Source organism: Salvelinus alpinus, chromosome 9 (assembly GCF_045679555.1).
Source record: "Salvelinus alpinus chromosome 9, SLU_Salpinus.1, whole genome shotgun sequence".
In the NCBI taxonomy this organism is placed as follows: domain Eukaryota; kingdom Metazoa; phylum Chordata; class Actinopteri; order Salmoniformes; family Salmonidae; genus Salvelinus; species Salvelinus alpinus.
This window is the reverse complement of record NC_092094.1, coordinates 71,677,207-71,701,343: the sequence shown is the minus strand read 5'-3', so window position 1 is coordinate 71,701,343 and position 24,137 is coordinate 71,677,207. Positions and strand designations below refer to the sequence as shown.

General features: G+C 41.7%; 1 protein-coding gene across 3 annotated transcripts in view; it reads right to left on the bottom strand.

Annotated features, from left to right (window-relative positions):
• luzp1 (leucine zipper protein 1) overlaps nt 1-24,137 on the bottom strand; it is an 83,672-nt gene that overhangs the window by 6,435 nt on the left and 53,100 nt on the right. For all 3 annotated transcript variants that reach the window (XR_011666068.1, XM_071327083.1, XM_071327084.1), the window contains exon 3: nt 11,278-14,555. Coding sequence is in view for 2 of the 3 variants with exons in the window: in XM_071327083.1 (XP_071183184.1) it covers nt 11,278-14,313 (3,036 nt within the window). In the remaining variant the exon portion in view is untranslated. The remainder of the gene's footprint in view (nt 1-11,277; nt 14,556-24,137) is intronic.

Below are 24,137 nucleotides of genomic sequence, written 5' to 3'. Positions count from 1 at the left end.
TTTATTTAAATTGAACGCATGCTTATCTGCGTGCGTGCCAGTACATATCAGATTGACTCACATTCAACCAGTAAATGTGAACAAGTTTGTCTCTCGTGTCTGTTTTAATAAAAGTGAACGTGTCAGATAGTCGGCCTTCTCTCAGACATAATTGACCAGACTACATGCCATGCTTAATAAGCAGCTAAATATATCTGACACCAGTTGTCTGCACTACATTGTGGGAACTGGAGTCAAATGGAGGCCAGCTACACGGAGGTGTGCCTTTGAACAATGCCCATCTTCAATTATGTCAGCAATAGCACACCGGTTGGCAGGTCACAGTTGGTAAGCTCTGGCACAAAAAATTACCAGCAAGGGGGGGGGGGGGGGGGGGGGGGAATCCTTGAGTTTTTTGTAAAAAAAACAAAAAACTCCCTGTTGAGGTCTTTTCATTTTCATCCTCCCTCTCTTTTTTGTCCCACCCTTTTCTCTTTGTGCTGACTTCAGCACCAGGAATCAGGCTCAGAGAACTGCTATGCTAAGCTTGAAGTTTTAGGCCCGGCGTCAGTGAAAAAGAGTGTCTGAACACTCATGCAAAGTGGACACACCAGAAAGCTAGAGTTGGTGATTTCTGGACTATATTTTCCAAATAGCAAAGTAGGTACACACAGTGCTTTAATTGAGGGGGTGTGTGCCATACCCCTTTGTTAGCTTCAAGATGTACTCCAGTGATTTTGTTAACATTTCCTGTTGAAAAGATATATCCCAATTATAAATACAGTAAAGTACAGACACTAAAGGAAAAATATATGTTTTGAGCAAAAATTTAGTTTGTTTTGACAACTGCAAACTTCGAGTAGGACATTCAAGGAATAATTGGCCTTCACCCTTGCTTGAGGAAAAAATAGCAGAGCAATAGAGAACAAAAGAGAGAAAACAGTCCCACCCTCCCACTTGTGCCATGTCATGAGGACACCTGGACCACCTATTGAGATGTGCCTTTTGTTAAGTAAATCAGGTGTTAAATGAGGTGAAAAGGAGAATGAAATGCCACTAAGATTTAGCCCTTTTTAAATGAATTTATTTTTTACAGTGAAAATCTCAGAAATCCTTAGCAGAGGCACTCCAGAGACAAAAACGACAGCTGGGCCTGATTGAGAGGAGGGAGAAAAGGGTCAATCGTAACAGCAGTAGCCTATCAACATACTGTACAATTCCCCATGTGTGTGGCGCATACAGCCTAGTTTGAGCAGAACTATCGGTCGGGCAGCAAGCATGCGCAGCTCAAACAACTGGTTGTCCCGTGGAGCAGCTCACAGACGAATGACTGCGATAGAGTATTTAAAAAAAAAAAAAAAAATGTATATTTATTTAACCTTTATTTAACTAGGCAAGTCAGTTAAGAACAAATTCTTATTTACAATGACGGCCTACACCGGCCAAACCCGGATGACACTGGGCAAAATTGTGCGCCGCCCTATGGGACTCCCAATTAGAGGTCGACCAATTATGATTTTTCAACGCCGATACCGATTATCGGAGGACCAAAAAAAGCAGATATCGATTAAATCTGTATATATTTATAGTAATGACAATTACAACAATACTGATGACCACTTTTATTTTAACTTAATATAACACATCAATAAAATCAATTTAGTCTCAAATAAATAATGAAACATGTTCAATTTGTTTTAAATAATACAAAAACAAAGTGTTGGAGAAGAAAGTAAAAGTGCAATATTTGCCAAAGCTAACGTTTAAGTTCCTTGCTCAGAACATGAGAGCATATGAAAGCTGGTGGTTCCTTTTAACATGAGTCTTCAAAATTCTCAGGTAAGAAGTTTTAGGTTGTAGTTATTATAGGACTATTTCTCTCTATACCATTTGTATTTCATATACCTTTGACTATTGGATGTTCTAATAGGTACTTTAGTATTGCCAGCCTAATCTCGGGAGTTGATAGGCTTGAAGTCATAAACAGCGCAATGCTTGAAGCACAGCGAAGAGCTGCTGGCAAATACAGGAAAGTGCTGTTTGAATGAATGCTTACGAGCGTGCTGCTGCCTACCACCGCTCAGTCAGACTGCTCTATCAAATCATAAACTTAATTATAATATAATAACACACAGAAATACGAGCCTTAGTTCATTAATATGGTCAAATCCGGAAACTATCATTTTGAAAACAAAACGTTTATTCTTTCAATGAAATACGAAACCGTTCTGTATTTTATCTAACGGGTGGCATCCCTAAGTCTAAATATTGATTTTACATTGCACAACCTTCAATGTTATGTCATAATAATGTACAATTCTGGCAAATTAATTACGGTCTTTGTTAGGAAGAAATGGTCTTCACACAGTTCGCAATGAGCCAGGTGGCCCAAACTGCTGCATATACCCTGACTCTGCTTGCACAGAACGCAAGAGAAGTGACAATTTCCCTAGTTAAAATAAATTCATATTGGCAGGCAATATTAACTAAATATGCAGGTTTAAAAATATATACTTGTGTATTGATTTTAATAAAGGCATTGATGTTTATGGTTAGGTGCAACGACAGTGCTTTTTTCACGAATGCGCTTGTTAAATCATCACCTGTTTGGCGAAGTAGGCTGTGATTCGATGATAAATTAACAGGCACCGCATAGATTATATGCAACGCAGGACAAGCTAGATAAACTAGTAATATCATCAACCATGTGTAGTTAACTACTGATTATGTTAAGATAGATTTATTTTTCTAAGATAAGTTTAATGCTACTTAGCAACTTACCTTGGCTCCTTGCTGCACTCGCATAACAGGTAGTCAGCCTGCCACGCAGTCTCCTCGTGGACTGCAATGTAATCGGCCATAATCGATGTCCAAAAATGCCGATTACCAATTGTTATGAAAACTTGAAATTGGCCCTAATTAAATCGGCCATTCCACATAGTCGGTCGACCTCTACTCCCAATCACGGCCGGATGTGATACAGCATGGATTCGAACCAGGGACTGTAGTGATGCCTCCTGCACTGAGATGCAGTGCCTTAGAACGCTGCACCACTCGGGAGCTGAAATAAATTGAACTCATTTCTCAAAACTCATGAAAAGAAAGCATCAGTGAGTCATATATCCTCCAACTTTACGCCTGTTTGTGTGTGCCCATGTGTGTTGTAGCCAGGGCACATGCCGTCAATTCTAAGGCTTTCCCAAAACAACGTCCCATTTATATGTTGACTCCAAAGTAGGCCTACCTGGCAGAAAAGTATCATGTAATTTGTAGCCTATCAATCAGGTGGAAATTTGTTTTTGCAAAGCATATTTTTCAATTTTTTTTATAGTGTGATTTTGAGAGTGAAAACCTGAAAAGACTAGAGAACTCGGAAACTCGGAAACCCGGTCAGCATTCCAAATAACATTTTATTGGTCGCATACAGATTTAGCCGATGTTGTAGCGAAATGCTTGTGTTCCTAGCTCCAACAGTGCAGTAATACCTAACAATACATACAAATCTAAAAGTAAAAGAATGGAATTAAAAAATATAGAAATATTTGGATGTGCAATCTTGGAGTCCGGAGTATAAATATGTATATACTGTACATATTAAATGGGTAAAACACTATGTAAACATTATTAAAGTGACCAGAGTTCCATGTCTATGTACATAGGGCAGGATCCTCGAAGGTGCAGGAATGAGTAACCGGGTGGTAGCCGGCTAGTGCCAGTGACTAAGTTCAGGGCAAGGTACTGGGTGGAGGCCGGCTAGTGATGGCTATTTAACAGTCTGATGGCCTTGAGATAGAAGCTGTTTTTCAGTCTCTCGGTCCTAGCTTTGATGCACCTGTATTGACCTCGCCTTCTGGATGATAGCGGGGTGAACAGGCCGTGGCTTGGGTGGCTGAGGTCCTTCTTCTTGGCCTTCCTTTGACATTGGGTATTGTAGATGTCCTGAAAGGCAGGCAGTGTGCTCCTGGTGATGCGTTGGGCTGACCGCACCACCCTCTGGGGAGCCTTGCGGTTACAGACAGTGTAGTTGCCGTACCAGGCGTAGATACAGTCTGACAGGATGCTCTCAATGGTGCATCTGTAAAAGATTGAGGGTTTTAGGGGGGCCAAGCAGAATTTCTTCAGCCTCCTGAGGTTGAAGAGGCGCAACACCACACGATCTGTGGGGGTGGACCATTTCAGATAGTCAGTGATGTGTACGTCGAAGAACATGAAGCTTTTCACCTTCTCGTGCTCCCTCTGCTGTATCCCGAAGTCCACAATCAGCTCCTTCATTTTGTTGGCGTTGAGGGAGAGGTTATTTTCCTGACACCACTACCCCTGGGCCCTCACCTCCTCTCTGTAGGTGGTCTCGTCGTTGTTGGAAATCAGGCCTGCCACTGTTGTGACGTCTGCAAACTTGATGATTGAGTTGGAGCGGGTGATTGAGTTGGAGCAGTCATGAGTAAACAAGGAGTACAGGAGGGGGCTGAGCACGCACCCTTGTGGGGCCCCTGTGTTGAGGATCAGTGTATTGGAGGTGTTGTTGCCTACCTTCACCACCTGGGGGCAGCCAGTCAGGAAGTCCAGGACCCAGTTGCACAGGGCGGGGTTCAGACCCAGGGTCCCGAGGTTAATGTTGAAGGCTGAGCTGAAGTCAATTAACAGCATTCCTACATAGGTAATCCTCATGTCCAGATGGGATACAGTAGTGTGCAGTGCGATGGTGATTGCATCCTATTGGGGCAGTATGCAGTGGGTCTATGGTGTCAGGTAAGGTGGAGGTGACATAGCTTCAGAACAAAGTTGACTACAATTACAAAGTTGCCAATGTTTTTGCAATTGATACAAACAAGCGATATTGAGTTATATTTTGCTACTTGTAGGCTACTGTCTATAATGTCTCAATATACACTGAGTGCACAAAACATTAGGAACACCTGCTCTTTCCATGACAGACTGACTAGGTGAATCAAGGTGAAAGCTATGATCCCTTATTGATGTTAAATCCACTTCAATCAGTGTAGATGAAGGGGACGAGACAGGGTTAAAGAAAGATATTTAAGCCTTGAGACAGTTGAGACATGGATTGTGTGTGTGTACCATTCAGAAGCTGAATGGGAAAGACAAAAGATTTGAGTGCCTTTGAATAAGGTATGGTAGTAGGTGCCAGGCACACTGATTTGAGTGTGTCAAGAACTGCAACGCTGCTGGGTTTTTCACGCTCAACAGTTTCCTGTGTGCATCAAGATTGGTCCACCACTTAAAGGACATTCAGCCAACTTGATAGCTACGGAAAGCTTTGGAGTCAACATGGGCCAGCATCCCTGTGGAACGCTTCCGACACCTTGTAGAGTCCATGCCCCGACGAACTTAGGCTGTTCTGACGGCAAAAGGGGGTTCAACTCAATATTATGAAGGTGGTCCTAATGTTTTGTACACTCAGTGTATTTCATGTGCAGCCTAATGTGTGCAATTATGTGCCAAATCAGTGATTTAGTGTATTTTTATTGGGTAAGCATTAGAATAAGCCATCACAATATTTGCAGCCTTAAGTGGGAATATCCTCTACGTGCTCATCCATCATCAGTATTGTGAAATAATTATAATGTTAAGGAAAGATTTGAATGGAGAAAGCTGATCCAATCTTTTGATCCTATTAGTATCGACACGTGTGCCAACGACGCACTTAGCGACCGCTCTCTCTGCGTGGTGTTTAAGGAAATATCGTTGGCCGTTGTAGGAAAAATGCATTGTTAAAAACACTCGTAAGCCTAAAAAAAATGAGCTGAACATAACAGTATGCCAGTGGAAGGTAGGATAGTAGTGGTTTGTGACTACTATGATTTCCCATTGTAGCCAATTCAATTGCAGAAATTCCATTACTGATTTGTCGGTAATTCCATTACCGATTTGGTAACAGAATGAGTTTTAGTCACTTAATTCAGAAACAAACTTGATATCAGTAAAAACACTAACTAAATTGGTAGGTCTACCTTTATTTCTGACTTCTGTGAACTTTCATTATCCTCATTCCTCATGAGGGAGAAAAATTTGAAAATATCTCAAAGATACGTGGGTTTTTCGTAACAGAATTACAAGGCTGAAGGCAATGTTTCTTAAACTTACAGAAGGCAAAAAAATTATCCAAATATAACGGTTGATATTAGTTGGCAGTGGTCTTTACTTCAGCATTGTTGTGTGTTGATGCATTTCTAATACCTTTATAGACTTTATCTGGTAGACCCTTGTCCATCTGTTCAACCAGAAAATACCAACATTTGCTTACTCCACATTTAAAAAATTAAATAAAATAAACTCTTTCACTTGACACCCAAAATGCACATGCTTCTATGAACTTCACGTTGGCGCTTATGGGTCCTTTTAGATGGAAATGCCCATATCCAACCAGACGTTAAAAGGCCTATTTTAACCATGAAAAAGATTTGTCTAAATTGAATTGTCCATGTTACACACAAGGATATACCATGACATTTGAAATGCTTAATTTAATAAAACAACACACTTTAGAATGTTGTATTTATGTATGGTGCACTGAGCTACTGGTGCTTCAGACGTCACGTGGCATGGACAGTAGCCTACATTGTTTACAGTTGCGGACTGTAAATGTAACCTAGAGTTCTGAGGATGCGCAAAGTGATTGTTTAATTTTCAAGGTAATTTTCTCTCTCATCAGTAATGCGTTGCGTTTTACATGAAAAGGCATTTTACTATTATAGGCCATTTAGCCCTTCGGGCAGCCCTGACAATGGTATGCTAATCAAATAGCGATTACAAAGTGGGTGGGTCGAGCCCTGAATGCTGATTGGCTGACAGCCGTGGTGTATCAGAACGTATACCACGGGTATGACAAAACATTTAATTTTACTGCTCGAATTACGTTGGTAACCAGTTTATAATAGCAATAAGGCACCTCAGGGGTTTGTGATATGGCAAATATACCACGGCTAAGGGCTGCGTTGCGGCGTGCATAAGAACGTGCATAGCCCTTACACAGCCTGGAGGTGTGTTGGGTCATTGTCCTGTTGAAAAACAAATGAGAGTCCCACTAAGCCCAAACCAGATGGGATGGCGTATCGGTGCAGAATGCTGTGGTAGCAATGCTGGTTAAGTGTGCCTTGCATTCTAAATAAATCACAGACAATGTCACCAGCAAAGCATCCCCACACCATAACACCTCCTCCATATTTTACGGTGGGAAATACACATGCGGAGATCATCCGTTCACTTACTCTGCGCCTCACAAAGACATGGCGGTTGGAACCAAAAATCACACATTTGGACTCCAGACCAAAGGACAAATTTCCACCGGTCTAATGTCCTTTGCTCGTGTTTCTTGGCCCAAGCAAGTCTCTTCTTCTTATTGGTGTCCTTTAGTAGTGGTTTCTTTGCAGCAATTCAATCATGAAGGACCCTCTGCACACATTGACGACAGCCACCCTCGAAGCATCGTTACCCATTGCTCCACAAAAGCCGCGGCTCTTGCAGAGCAAGGGGAACAACTACTTCAAGGTCTCAGAGCGAGTGACGTCACCGGTTGAAACCCCGCTAACTAGCTAGCCATTTCACATCGGTTACATTAACATAATCACTAGTTAACTACACATGGTTGATGATATTACTAGTTTATCTAGCTTGTCCTGCGTTGCATATAATCGATGCATTGCCTGTTAAATTTATCATTGAATCACAGCCTACTTCGCCAAACGGGTGATTTAACAAGCGCATTCGCGAAAAAAGCACTGTCGTTGCATCAATGTGTACCTAACCATAAACATCAACACCTTTCTTAAAATCAATACACAAGTATATATTCTTAAACCTGCGTATTTAGTTAATATTGCCTGCTTACATGAATTTATTTTAACTAGGGAAATTGTGTCACTTCTCTTGCATTCTGTGCAACAGAGTCAGGGTATATGCAGCAGTTTGGGCCACCTGGCTCGTTGCAAACTGTGTGAAGACTATTTCTTCCTAACAAAGACAGCCAACTTCGCCAAACGGGGGATGATTTAACAAAAGTGCATTTGTGAAAAAAGCACAATCGTTGCACGAATGTTTCCTAACCATTAACATCAATGCCTTTCTAAAAAATTATACACAGAAGTATATTTTTTTAAACCTGCATATTTAGTTAAAAGAAACTCATGTTAGCAGGCAATATTAAACTAGGGAAATTGTGTCACTTCTCTTGCGTTCATTGCACGCAGAGTCAGGGTATATGCAACAGTTTGGGCCGTCTGGCTCGATGCGAACTAATAAGCCAGAATTTTACGTAATTATGACATAATATTGAAAGTTGTGCAATGTAACAGCAATATTTAGACTTATGGATGCCACCCGTTAGATAAAATACGGAACGGTTCCATATTTCACTGAAAGAATAAACGTTTTGTCTTCAAAATGATAGTTTCCGGATCCATATGAATGACCTAAGGCTCGTATTTCTGTGTGTTATTATATTATAATTAAGTCTATGATTTGATAGAGCAGTCTGACTGAGCGTTGGTAGGCAGCAGCAGGCTCGTAAGCATTCATTCAAACAGCACTTTCCTGTATTTGCCAGCAGCTCTTCGCTATGCTTCAAGCATTGCGCTGTTTATGACTTCAAGACTATCAACTCCCGAGATTAGGCTGGCAATACTAAAGTACCTATTAGAACATCCAATAGTCAAAGGTATATGAAATACAAATTGTATAGAGAGAAATAGTCCTATAATAACTACAACCTAAAACTTCTTACCTGAGAATATTGAAGACATGTTAAAAGGAACCACCAGCTTTCATATGTTCTCATGTTCTGAGCAAGGAACTTAAACGTTAGCTTTTTTACATGGCACATATTGCACTTTTACGTTCTCCTCCAACACTTTGTTTTTGCATTATTTAAATCAAATTGAACATGTTTCATTATTTATTTGAGACTAAATTGATTTTATTGATGTATTATATTAAGTTAAAATAAAAGTGTTCATTGTTCATTCAGTATTGTTGTAATTGTCATTATTACAAATATATATTTTTTTTAAATCAGCCGATTAATCGGTATCGGCTTTTTTTGGTCCTCCAATAATCGGTATCGGCGTTGAAAAATCATAATCGGTCGACCTCTACTCTGAACAGTTGAGGTTGAGATGTGTCTGTTAAACTCTGTGAAGCATTTATTTGGTCTGCAATTTCTGAGGCTGGTAACTCTAATGAACTTATCCTCTGCAGCAGAGGTAACTCTGGGTCTTCCATTCCTGTGGTGGTCCTCATGAGAGCCAATTTCATCATAGCGCTTGATGGTTTTTGCGACTGCATTTGAAGAAACTTTCAAAGTTCTTTAAATTTTCCGTATTGACTGACCTTCATGTCTTAAAGTAATGATGGGCTGTCGTTTCTCTTTGCTTATTTGAGCTGTTCTTGCCATAATATGGACCGGGTCTTTTACCCCTACCTTGTCACAACACAACTGATTGGCTCAAACGCATTAAGGAGGAAAGAAATTCCACAAATTAACTTTTAAGAAGGCACACCTCTTAATTTAAATGTATTCCAGGTGACTACCTCATGGAGCTGGTTGAGAGAATGGCAAGAGTGTGCAAAGCTGTTATCAAGGGAAATTGTGGTTATTTGAAGAATCTCAAATATAAAATATATTTTGATTTGTTTAACACTTTTTTGGTTACTACATGATTCCATATGTGTTATTTCATAGTTGATGTCTTCACTATTATTCTAAAGTAGAAAATAGTAAAAATAAAGAAAAACCCTTGAATGAGTATGTGTTCTAAAACTTTTGACTGATAGTGTATATATATTTTTCGATTAGCATTTCAAATGCCCTTTCCATCCCTATTATGGGGTTATTTTCTGTTTATGGATCCTTATTTTATTTGATGGCAAACCCACCACTGGTGTGCGTGGCCAAAGAGCTCTATTTTCATGTCATCTGACCATAGCACCGGTTCCAATCCAAGTGCCAATGCCATTTCACAAACTCCCGGCTTTTACATTTGTTGGATTATATGAAAATGGCAGGATAGTCGAAAACAGCCGCCGATTTTAACTGGCTCACCTCTCGGTTCATCACCATCAGGCTCAACCCCTTAGAACTTCCCCCTACATTGTGGACTTCAAAGCGCAAGCAAAGCAGCGAAAGTGATTTAAAAAAGGAAGTGAGTTTAGAAAATCTGAAAGTACGCATCTTAGAAATAGTTTTCACAAATAAACTTTATATGCCTGAACTCCGAATCAATTTGGCGTCGCAAAAATAATATAGTTAGGGTGATTGGCAATTTTCGCAATCTAATACAACTGTCACAGGCTCGCTCCCTCACGGTTTCCACTAGCTTTCCACAGATTCCAGAGGCACAAAGTAAAAAAAATGAAGAACAAAACACTTTTTGGTCTTAATTTAAGGTTAGGCATAAGGTGTGGTTAGGTTTAAAATCAGATTTTAAAGAAGAGATATTGTAGAAATACACACGGTTTATGACTTTGTGGCTGTGTTAACTAATGACCACCTTCTCCCGCCTTGATTTAGAGCCACACCTGATTTGTTTGATTCACTCAGAATTTGAATTGATTAGCATGTCACTCAGTAAATCCACACCCCTAACTTCCAAATAGTCCCAAACTGTTACTAGGCTCTATGCACCTGCAATTCAACCCCGGGGACGAGGTTAAGATCCCTCCCAACGTGTTCTCCAATCTCATAAAACATTTTAGAAAAAAGCTCAGTGCCTTTCCCTCGCAAGGTGAAGTATTGAAAGGTATTGAAAACGCATTACTTGTAAAACAAAATCTTTCTCTGAGCAATTTAATTATTTCACTATTCAAATATCATTTAGAAAAAATGTTGAGCATATAAATATAGCTCAGTATTTGTAATATTTACTTTATACTGAGCACCACTTCAAGGACATTTTTATCATATTAATAGAGCCAAATACAGTATCCCTATACATTTCCTTGCCAAGACTCAATTACCAGATATGTAACAGGCTTAAGAACTATTGTAAGCAGATGGTATAAGAACAGTAACTTCTGTTGATTTTGAAAGGAGTATTTTTTCCATTCTTCAAAAGACTGAAAATCCTGAGTATGTATCATTTGCCAAATGCTGGCAACAATCTGCTGTTCACCTTTTAGTCTGAAATTAAACAAATTGTGTTTTGTTTGAGTCAGATTAGTGGAGTGACAGAAATCTAAAAACACTGAGCAGAATTATTTCCTCATGTTTGATACTAAATTGTGGGGGCTCCACAAGGTCTGCTAATACTTTTCAAAGACAGTTTGTACAGAAGTTAAACTCACCATGGGTTGTGTCTGCCGGGGTGTGAGCTCCTGAGAACTGACAGGCTCGTGAGGGATACTCCTCTGCATAACTCCCTCAGTTGGTGACAGAGAGCTCTTGGTCCGGCGCACCGGCTCTGCAATGTCCCTGGTGGTCACCACACTGTTCTTAATCCTGCGCATGTACAGCTCTGCTGGCGATGGCTTGGCTGCCCGTGATGTAGAGGCCCCTGTGGCATTAACCTTCTCCTCCTTGTCCAGGACAGTGGTGGCGCGGTACGCCCTCCACGTGGTGGCCGACTCTACCTCATCCTCAGAACCCACCCCATCCAGCCTGGCTCCCTGGCCAGGCTCGTCCACGGATGCCGCCCCCCTGTTCCTCCAGGTGCTCCGCACAGTCAGGTTTCTCATCTCTGGGAGACCGTCGTCCTGGGAGGTGTGGTGGCCGTGGTGTTGGCTCCTCCAGCTGGTGACGGTGGTAGTGCTGCTACTGCTGCTCCCGAAACCTGACTCTGTGTCGTTGTTGAAGTCTGAGATGGTCTCCGTTGACTGGAGGCTGAAGCTGCTTTGGGAGCATAGGTGCGTCTCCGCACGGGCCTTCCCTAGCACCCCTGGTTGATCTGTTTCGTCCGGGTCATCCATGGATGGCCGGAGGGTGATCTCACTCTTGGGAATGGAGATCTCATAGGGGATGGAGATGCTCCCCCTGTGCTCACTGGGCCCGATGACAATGTTGCTAGTGGACGTGTGGCGTTCCTTGACTGGTGGCTCGCTGGATACACTGCTGCTGCGGCTGCTGGTCCTGGAAGAGCTGGGATCGTTGGGGTAGATAGTGATGCTGCTGGTCATCTTGTTGGTGGTCAGGACAGGTTTCGTGGAGATTTTGGGCTTGCCATTGGAGGTCAAGAACTCTGCCCCGACTCCGGATATCATAACTTCCTTCCTATCAATCTCCACAATGGCCGGCTTGATGACTGCCTTTGACCTCAGGGCCTCCCGTGGGCTGCAGACCCTGCGGACCTCTATCCCTGCTGGGGTGTGAGTGGGCTCCAGAGATCCTCCTTCTGCCATCAACAGCCTGTTCTGCTCCTCGTCAATAGAGCTCCTGGTGGAGGAATCCTCTGACTGGGAGTCTTGTAGGCGAGAGTATCTAGAGTACTTGGGAGGGTTGGAGGTTCTGCTACTCAGTGCTGCCACCTCAGACACAGGCTCTGGTTCTGAGGGCCTGGACCCAGTGGATTCAGTCTCAGAGGCTGAGGAGTGACCCTCAGACCCATGATCACTGACCAGCGGGGACACATGGGACTTGTAGGCAGTGTACGACCCATTGGCCTGTGAGAGGTTTGACACTGGAGGAGCCTCTTGAACCAGGTCCACAGACACCAGGTCAGACGCAGAAGCATCCTTTTCAGGGCGGGAGACTGTGTTGCTCTTGCTTGAGCTTTCAGGCACCACAACAGAATTGTTTGACTCACCGTCACAACCAACATTCAATCTAGAAAACTTATCCACTTGGCTCTTTTTGATTTCACTCTCACTTGGTTTCTGAGATGTCTTCCATGGCTTCTGGTCATTAGCTGCTGGAGGGTAGCGATTAAGAACCGAGACCTTCTTGCTGTCACTCAAAGACGTGCTAAGAGGAGTATGGGCTCCTCCCCTTGTTGTTTTGTCCTCCACCCTTCTCCCTATTTCTTTCACTACATTGTCAGAGGCAGTTGAGGCTCCAGGTTTTGGTGTCCTCCTGCTCTTGTGTGAAGGACTGAGTGCCCTCCTGACAGACTTCGGAGAACTTTCCTCAGAGTTGCTCAGCTCTTTGCTCCTCAGCTTGGTCTCCCTCTTGTGCTGCGGGGACAGCTCTCTGCTCTTGTACTTGGGGACGCCTGGCTCTGCAGCTGCAGCACTCCTGTACTTAGGCTTGTCCTGCCTGAAACCACCCCGGACATTGATCTCTTCATTCTCTGCCTTGCCATTCTCAAGGACCTTTGCTGGACTGCTAAGCCCTCCATTGCCGTGACTGCTGCCACTGCACAGCTGCATTCTAAGCTTCTCCACCTGATCGTTGAGGGCTCGGCTGCGGGACCTCTCCTGTTGGAACTTCTCCTGCAGCTCTCCGTTCTTTGACTCTGTGTTCTTGAGATTCTCCTCCACCAGTTCCAGTTGCTTCAGCCGGTTCTTCAGCCTCTCAACTTCCTGGGTGAGTTCCTTGACTTTGTTGTCTTCCTGGCCATCAAGGCTGTTCTTCTCGTTTTCTGACTTATTCCTTAGCCCAACGTCATCGCCCAGTTTCAGGTAGTCCACGCTCTTCTTGCGCCCTAGCTTGCTAGTCAGGCCAGATGAGAGGTCACCTTCAATGCGGAGGTCCCTCAAGTCTGTGCGGCTGGGATCTGCTCGGCCGATCCTGTTCTTCTGACAATCCAGCTTTTCTGTCAGTTTTAGTATACACTTCTCATCCTCCCTTTGCTTCTCCAGGAGCCTCTTCCTCTCACTCACAAAAGTCTGAGTGAGGCCCTTGAGCTGCTCCAGCTCCCCTGCCAGGAACTTCTCAGCCCGGTCCAGCCTTACCTCTGATGCATCCACTTCCATCACACGGGCCTTGAGGGCCTCAAGCTCAGAGGAGAGCTTCCGGGTCAGGTTCTTCTCTTCGTTGAGATTGAGGCACAGCTGGCTGCAGTCTGACTTGCTCTTGCCGAAGGCCTCTTCCAACTTCTCCAGCTCAGCCATCCTTCTCTGCAGGCGCTCAATCTCAGACTTTAGGTCCTTGGTCAAGCTCTCCTCCTCCTCCAGTTTCTCCCTCACTGTGCGGCAGAGATCCTCTGCCTTGCACACCTCCTCATCTTTGCCTTCAATCCTCAGCAGCCGCTTGCGCAGCGCCTCTACATCGCCCAGCATGGAGGAGTTGCTGCCCTCTGCCTGGATGATCTTGTCCTGCAGATCCAGCAGCTCATCTTCAGACTTCTGGAGCTTGTTGGTGGCCTCCTCAAGCTCATCCAACCGTCGTCCCAGGCTTTGCAGCTTGTGCCGCAGGTGGCGACTCGTTATGTCTTTGTTTTCAGACATCACAGATATTATTGCTGTTGTCTTCTATATGGAAAGGGGAAATTATTTTACTACTTTTTGGGACGTCCACATTTGTGTGGCAGTCCTTCTTCTCTGGTTAAAATGATGAGTCACAAGTCCGTAATGTTGAGTTGTGTTCAGTCCCTTTCTCCTCTCCACACAATGTCTTCTCCCTTTTTCTTTGGTTGGTTCTTATTCCCTCAACTCCCCTCAGCTTGATGGTCAACATGGGTGTCTATCACCTGAAAGAAAAAAATAACAGAGTTGCAACAAAATTAGAAATGATTACTGACTGACCTCAATGTCAAAGTGATTCTGAGGATCAGCAAACATTTCAGTAACTGTTGAACACATAAGAACCGAGAAGAGGGTGAAAGAGTGTAGTCCACAGAGAGTGAGAAATGGTTTGACTGTACATGATTGCACAGTGTAGCAGACCTGCACACTCAGCATATGGTTTCACAGTTCCGCCTGATTACTGCAACACAAACCATGAGAAGAGCTGGGCCGGCCCAAACACACCCAGTAATGCAAAGGGCTGGGGCAAATGGGTGTGAAAAAAAAGATGACCAGCGTAATTCAGCACGTACACAAGTGCTCACACATAGTAAACGCACACAGTCACCTAGTCAGATGATTAAGAAGATCACTACAACCAAAATGACATGCTATGACAGCAATTCCACAAAGATACCTTTTACCTTGCCTAGTCGTATGGCCACTGGAGAGTAGCATTCAAAAGAACGCTACCCCCCCCCCCCCTTCTTGCCTCCTGCAGCCTCTGCCAATGTCCCAGCATTGATTTCTCTGCCGTTTTGCCGACAGCAGTACATCAAAACGACAAGCTACCACTCACATGGCTGTCACCATGGCAACATGCATAGGGCATTGCTACACACACCACTCATGATCAGGACCATGGAGAGATACACTGAGTGTACAAAACATTAGGAACATGCTCTTCCATGACAGATTGACCAGGTAAAAACTGTGATCCCTTATCGATGACACCTGTTTAAATCCACTTCAATAAGTATAGATTAAGGGGAGGAGACAGGTTAAATAGGGATTTGTATAAGCCTTGAGACATAAGCCTTGAGACATGAGTTGTGTATGTGTGCCATTCAGAGGGTGAATGGGCAAGACAAAATATTTAAGTGCCTTTGAACAGGGTATGGTAGTAGGTGCCAGGCACTCTGGTTTGTGTGTGTTAAGAGCTGCAGCTGCTGGGGTTTTCACGCTCAACAGTTTTGCGTGTGTATCAATAATGGTCCACCACCCAAAGGACGTCCAGCCAACTAGACAACAGTGGGAAGCATTGGAGTCAACACGGGACAGCATAATTGGAACGCTTTCGTCACCTTGTAGAGTCCATGCCCTGACGAATTGAACTGTTGAGGGCAAAAGGGGGTGCAACTCAATAGTAGGAAGGTGTTCCTAATGTTTTGTGCACTCAGTGTATACAGTGCCTTCAGAAAGTATTCACAAGGGTTGTGCCGGTCATGAAATTTGGTCAGCCAGTGATAATAATAACTTCCGGTCTCACAGTAATTTACCATTAATTAACATAAACACATTTAGCATCTTCTGGCAGTATGTGTAGATCATACGTATATCTCAGCCCTTTATTTTTGTCTATCTCCCCATATTTTAGATCCAATCAGCTTTACTGCCAGTGTAACGGATGTGAAATGGCTAGCTAGTTAGCGGGTACGCGCTAATAGCGTTTCAATCAGTTACGTCACTTGCTCTGAAACCTAGAAGTAGTGTTGCCCCTTGCTCTGCAAGGGCCGCGGCTTTTGTGGAGCGATGGGTAACGACGCTTCGTGGGTGACTGTTGTTGATGTGTGCAGAAGGTCCCTGGTTCGCGCCCGAGGTCCGGGCGAGGGGACGTACTAAAGTTATACTGTTACACCTGGCCTTTTGTTGTTGTAACATCACATGTTTAAGTTACCTGACTTGTGTTCTCTTGTTTTTGTTTCAAATTGCTTGTAAATGGTGGCCTGTATTTTTAGCCTGATGCAGAACTTTGGAACTTTTACATTTTAAAAAGTCTAATAAATCTATGTAATATAGCCTACACCAATGTTCGTCAACTAGGTTTGGCCTCTGTCTTAACAATTTTCTGAGCTAATAGTCGGCGGGCCAGAAAATAATTAGTGTATAATATTACCAAATGAATTGGCCTACACTACAAACTGAACAACATTTAACACTGAATGTATTATGTACTAATCATATGTGACAATAACATAATTTCGATCTGATTAAGCTCATAAAATCACCATGTCTCTATTCAATTATTATTTTTGTCTATTTCTAAGTGCGTTGATTGGTGGGGAAAAACAGGTCTACGTAGCCACCTGTAGGCTACACTACTTTTTCCTAACGTCAACATTCTTTCAGAAAAATTAGCTGGATAGCAAGAGAAAATGTCGCTCTCAAAAAGTATCAAAAGAAAGGTGGAAAATTAAAATGGAAGTTTCAGGGAAGAACGTACAGAGCGATATGCATTCATCTTACCATATTTTCCCAATGCCAAGCAAGTGTGTCTTATTTGCAATGATTATGTTGCTGTTAGCGAATTATTAAATCTCAGACGTCATTCTGAGTCCCGTCACAGACAGAGGCCCAACACAGAAACATTGAAGCCTTAACTGCAAGCTACACACCTTTTTTGGCTGACATATTCTGTCACTTATAACAGGTTAAATATGTAGTTACAAGGAAGAGGGAAAACTGTTGTGGACATGGTGGGAAAAAATTGAGGCCTTACTAGGAAGCTTGAGTCATTCGATTTGGAAACGACAGGCAGAGGGTCCAGGCCGCAGCATTGTCACGGAGGTGGAAGATTTTCATGAAACAGCTAACAACCTCTCCACCAGATTTGAAGACTATATCATGCCAAAAGATAGTGTTTGTATGTGATCCTCTCAGTCCACCCAGGTGGAGAATTCTCCTCCCTTGCTAAGAAAACGATACCCTCAAACTGAAATGATTTAATTCCAGACATCGAGCCAAATCAGGGATGCGCTCAGGAGTGCCGAGTGCTTGTGTGCGGCATGCTCAGAGGAATACAGCATAATAAAGAAAATGTGCATTTTATGTGCTAACAATGTTTGGATCGACTTACACCTGCGAGTCCTCATTTTCCTCTATGAACGCAATCTAGACTCACGACAGGAACCGGCTTTCACATAAGTCAATCGAGGTTAAAATCACATCCATCTTACCCGACATCCACAAGATCGTGTCCGAGGGGAAATGCAACTTTTCCCATTGAGTAAGTAACTTAGCGGCCTATATAACTGTACGTAGTAAATACTAACATTATTGTGAGTGCTTATCCAGGAATATTTAGATCTCAATCTGACGGTATTTTCTGTTTATTATGTATGCTACAGTTTTGGCCAGTTACAAATTGTAAGTAGGCCTAATAAAAAAAGCCCACTTCTAATAGGCCATATCTTTTTTGTGAAAGATTCTGTTAAGCCTCATAGTCTAAGCCTACCTCAGCCAGTTAAGTTATTTTATATAGACATAAGCCCTCTTGTTTGTAAAGTCAAATTACAATGAAGATTGTTGAAATGAATGACTTGACTGGTGTAGTTTTTCTCCATATGTTGCTGGGCAACACTGATATAACAAGTCAGCTATATGTTCAGCACCAGGCGCTGTTCACCTATTGATTGCGCTGCTGTTGCCGCTTTACGTTTCAGCAGCACCACAAAATGTTCCGCTGCTTGCTTTATTAGCCGACTCCTGCATTCTCTCTCCTCATGAAGTTAAAATTTAACTTTTGCATTGTTTAGGTAGGGTGACTTCCTTCTTGGGGCAATGCATTTGGCCTGAAAAAAAATATTCATAATTAATTTGGGGGGCTTTCGGGGGCCAAATAATATTTCTGGCCTATAACATCACAATAAATCCATTAGTTATTTAGACAGGTCTAAGGAAACATGGTATGAAGAAAATGTAACCTATTTCAGAAGAACAGAAGAGCATACTCAGTTGTCCTTATGTTAGGCCCGGATCTGGCTATGCCATATGGCTGTGGGCTTCACTAGTTCATTTAGAAGACAAGACTGGCTTAGAATTCCGTGGCATTATTTTATAGCATGAAGAATATAATTGAACATATCCTATATATATTTTATTGAGCTATTTTCTCCAAACGATTTCAGGGAGTACGCACTTTCGGCTATTCTGTGTTGAGCGGTTAACAAAGAAACAAGTACTCCTATATGCTTCATTTAGTTACAGTGCATTCAGAAATTATTCAGACCCCTTGACTTTTTCCACAATTTGCTACGTTACAACCTTATTCTAAAATTAATTAAATTGTTTTTTTCGTCATCAATCTACACACAACACCCCATAATGACAAAGCAAAAACAGGTTTAGATTTTTTTGCAAATTTATTTTTAAAAACACAGATCACATTTACATAGGTATTCAGACCCTTTACTCAGTAATTTGTTGAAGCACCTTTGGCAGCGATTACAGTCTCGGGTCTTCTTGGGTATAACGCTACAAGCTTGGCACGCCTGTATTTGGGGAGTTTCTCCCATTCTTCTCTGCAGATCCTCTCAAGCTCTGTCAGGTTGGATGGGGAGCGTGTCACTGCACAGCTATTTTCAGGTGTCCCCAGAGATGTTCGATCGGGTTCAAGTCCGGGCTCTGGCTGGGCCACTCAAGGACATTCAGAGACTTATCTGGAAGCCACTACTGCACTGCGTTGTCTTGGCTGTGTGCTTAGGTTTGTTGTCCTGTTAGAAGATTAACATTTGTCCTAGTCTGCGGTCCCGAGTGTTCTGGAGCAGGTTTTCATCAAGGATCTCTCTGTACTTTGCTCTGTTCATCTTTCCCTCGATACTGACTAGTCTCCCAGTCCCTGCCGCTGAAAAACATCCCCACAGCATGATGCTGCCACCACCATGCTTCACCATAGGGATGGTGCCAGGTTTCCTCCAGACGTGACAGTTTGTATTCAGGCCAAAGAGTTCAATCATGGTTTCATCAGACCAGAGAATGTTTCTCATGGTCAGAGTCCTTTAGGTGCCTTTTGGCAAACTCCAAGCAGGACGTCATGTGCCTTTTACTGAAGAGTGGCTTCCGTCTGGCCACTCTACCATAAAGGCCTGATTGGTGGAGTGCTGCAGAGATGGTTGTCCCTCTGGAGCTCTGTCAGAGTGACCATTGGGTTCTTGGTCACCTCCCTGACCAAGAATGGTGATTATGGGGTATTGTGTGTAGATTGATGAGGGGAAAAAATTATTCAATCAATTTTAGATTAAGGCTGTAATGTAACAAAATGTGGGAAAAGGGGTCTGAATACTTTCCAAAAGCACTGTAACTTTAGTTGTGATACAAAGTTTGAGCTATACGTTTTGATTTTTAAAACATTCTAAGGCTGCATGATGTGACTAATGATGATTTGAAAAAAGTTTTATGAAAAGGCATGAGCTCTGCTTAGTTTTTGTTGCGCAAGCTGTACACAATTCTCTCATTCACAATTTGACATGCACTTAATAATGCCTCGAATTTCCTGGCTGCATTCCCTTTGGGTGCCATAATGCACCCTAAAAAAACAGATCAGAACGTTTAGCTTAAAATGTTGATTAACTTCTCTAGGGTAGGGGGCAGCATTTTCACGTTTGGATGAAAAGCATACCCAAATTCAACTTCCAGCTACTCATCCCCAGAAGATAAGATATGCATATTATCAGTAGATTTGGATAGAAAACACTCTGAAGTTTCTAAAACTGTTTGAATCATGTCTGTGAGTATAACAGAACTTATTTAGCAGGCGAAACCCAGAGGACAAACCATTGAGTGTTTTTTTTTGTTGAGGTCACTCTTTTCAATGAGTTTTCATTGGGAAACCAGATTTAAGCGAATTGCTTGCAATTCCTACGCCTTCCACTGGATGTCAACAGTCCTGAGAAATTGGTTGAGGTTATTCCTTTGTGTAATGAAGAAATACGGCCATCTTGAAGTCGAGTCACTCTAGGTGTCCTGTTTGATTGAAGCGCATGACCAGAAGGCATGCTACATTTGGTTTTAATCCTGTATTGAACACAGATCATCCCGTCTTCAATTTTATTGATTATTATCGTTAAAAAATACCTAAAGTTGTATTACAAAAGTAGTTAGACATTTTTTGGCAAAGTTTACAGGTAACCTTTGAGATATTTTGTCGTCACGTTTGAGCAAGTTGGAACCTGTGTTTTTCTGGATCAAACGCGCCAAATAAAATGGACATTTTGGATATATATCGACGGAATTAATCAAACAAAAGGACCATTTGTGATGTTTATGGGACATATTGGAGTGCCTTAAAAATATAGGAGAGTCGCACACTCTAGGAGCTCAGATGCAAAACATATTTAATTTACCAACGTTTCGACAGGCAAGCTGTCTTCATCAGGGTACAATTGGAGTGCCAACAACAGAAGCTCGTCAAAGGTAAGGCATGAATTATATTTTTATTTCTGCGTTTTGTGTCTCGCCTGCTGGGTTGAAATATGCGTATCTCTTTGTTTACAATGTTGCTATACTCAGACAATAGCATCGTATGCTTTCGCCGAAAAGCCTACTTGAATTCTGACATGTTGGCTGGATTCACAACCAGTGTAGCTTTAATTTGGTATCTTTCATGTGTGATTTAATGAAAGTTTGATTTTATAGTAATTTTCATAGTAATTAATTTGAACATGGCGCTCTGCATTTTCTCAGGCTTTTTGCCAAGTGAGACAATAGCGTCTTGCCTAAACTCAGATTTTTGGATATAAATATGAACTTTACCGAACAAAAAATACATGTATTGTGTAACATGAAGTCCTATGAGTGTCATCTGATGAAGATCATCAAAGGTTAGTGATTAATTTTATCTCTATTTCTGCTTTTTGTTACTGCTCTCTTTGGCTGGAAAAATGGCTGTCTTTCTGTGACTTGGCTCATACCTAACATAATCGTTTGGTGTGCTTTCGTCGTAAAACCTTTTTGAAAATCGGACACTTTGGCCTGATTTACAAGTGTAGCTTTAAAATGGTGTAAAATACTTGTATGTTTGAGGAATTTAAATTATGGGATTTCTGTTTTGAATTTGGCGCCCTGCAGTTTCACTGGCTGTTGACAAGGTGGGACGCTACCGTCCCACATACCCTAGAGAAGTTAACTATTAAAGCTATTCTTCACATTATTAGCGCAGCAATGCACACAAGCGTGAATGTTCAATTGGCAGGAAAACACCACTCAAAAGTGACCGCAAATGTAATTATGCATGTAATGCATTAATTGTAAAGTTGCATTTTGATGGTGAGAATTATTTTCCTCAAACTGGAAACTCACAAACTCATGTATGCCAGTTAGGCTCTACACCCGTTGTAAAGCGGATTAAATGTGCTTAATTTTAAGAATTTATTTGGCCACTTTAGTTCTGATTACAAACCTTATCAAAATACATAGGCCTATGGGCTAGGCTACATGAGGTGTTTAACTATGATTTGAAAATGTTGCAAAAATAAATAAATAAGCAATGCCTGTTTCTTTCCTTAAGCTGGGCATCATTCACAAGTGATATAGCTAATATTGTCACCCATCAGACTATTCCTGATTTTATCTCGTCTTTACACTAAATAATGAATGTGTGTAATTTGTTTTGATTTAGAATGGACCATTAGCATGCACCTGTCTCAAAACAGGGGCAGGGGAAAAAAATACAAGTCATCTATGCACTTAAATAGCGAATGGAGGACGCTTTTCCCATGGTTTATTTTCATGCCAGTTATACTCCTGTTTTAAAGAGAAGCAATGTGCTTAATATTAGGGAAGTTGAGAAATAAATAGTAGGCCTAGCCAATAGAAAGCTGATGGGATCCTCTTTTTATTAGAGGCCATCAAAACTCGTTTCTCATGTAATTACATAGACTATAGAAAAGGTGCGCAACATGAACTCATGAGCTCTTTTTCATGCGTGAGACCGAGACAGTGCGTTTCTTGTTTACCTTTTAAATTGACGACGTTATTGTCCGGTTGAAATATTATCGATTATTTAAGCTAAAAACAACCTGAGGATTGAATATAAACATCGTTTGACATGTTTCTATGAACTTTTCAGATACAATTTGGATTTTTTTGTCTGCCTGTTTTGACTGCGTTTGAGCCTGTGGGTTACTGAAGAAAACACGAACAAAACGGAGGTTTTTGGATATAAAGAGACTTTATTGAACAAAAGGAACATTTATTGAGTAAATGAATGTCTGGTGAGTGCAACCATATGAAGATCATCAAAGGGATTAATTTTATCTCTATTTTTGATTTGTGTAACTCTTCTACTTGGCTGGTTACTGTTTGTAATGATTTGTCTAGTGGGCTATGTTCTCAAATAATCGTAAGGTATGCTTTCACCGTAAAGCATATTTTAAAAATCTGACACCGTGGTTGGATTCACAAGAAGTTAATCTTTAAACCTATGTAAAATATGTTTTGTTTTCTGAATTTTTATAATGAGTATTTCTGTATTTGACTTTGACGCCCAGCAGTTTCACTGGCTGTTGAAGAGGTGGGACGCTAACGTCTCACGTACCCAAGAGAGGTTAACAGCCCTATTCACACCCCTTGGCCGTTTCCACATTTTGTTGTGTTAGACAGAATTTTCAATTGAGATTGTGTCACTGGCCTAAAGCTGAAATGTCTGAAGTCAATAAGTATTCAACCAATTTGTTATGGCAAGCTTAAATAAGTTCCGGAGTAAAAATGTGCATATTAAGTCACATAAACACTAATATTACACACAGAGTTTAACAGGGCCCAAAATGTACTTTTTGCCCCACCAGCCAAAATATTAGTACGCCATAATTACATTAAAAAAAAACTGATGACCATGCTTTGTAATGTTTCTAAAACAAGAAATGTATTCGTAAGAAGTAAATGTGGTAGATTGCTCAATTTCATTTCAGACCCGAGTCTTAACCAAAATATCAGAGACAGAATTTTCAGCTGCCCCTTTAAGGGTGGGAGGTTACCGTGGTAACGGAGCCACTTGAGCCATGTCACTGTCTGTGAGATTTGGGATGTGACTAGTAGTAGACCGCTTTTATTCGTTATCAGTTGAGGCAGCAGATTCAAACTAACATTGAAAAACAACAGAGCTTATGTCTGAGTGTTGTGGAGTGTGCCCCTGGCTATCCGTAAATTAAGAAAATGGTGCCGTCTGATTTGCTTAATAATTATTTATACTTTTGATAGTTTAGTATATTTTACCAATTACATTTACTTTTGATACTTAAATACATTTAAATCTAAATACTTTTACTCAAGTATTATTTTACTGGGTGACTCACTTTTACTTCAGTCATTTTCTATTAAGGTATCTTTACTTTTACTCAAGTATTACAATTGGATACTTTTTCCACCACTGCTTTTGACTCACAAATGCGAATGTAATGCGTGCACTGTAGAACCCTGCAAATAGACCACCCGCCAATGTGGCTGGTGAAGTAGACATTTATACCCGCCAATCGCTAAATCTACCCGGATTTTGCGGGTGTTCATTTTATCCCCTGGTTTTTAACATAATTTTTGAATGACTACCTCCTCTCTGTACCCCACACATACATTTACAGTGGGGAGAACAAGTATTTGATACACTGCCGATTTTGCAGGTTTTCCTACTTACAAAGCATGTAGAGGTCTGTAATTTTTATCATAGGTACACTTCAACTATGAGAGACGGAATCTAAAACAAAAATCCAGAAAATCACATTGTATGATTTTTAAGTAATTAATTTGCATTTTATTGCATGACATAAGTATTTGAT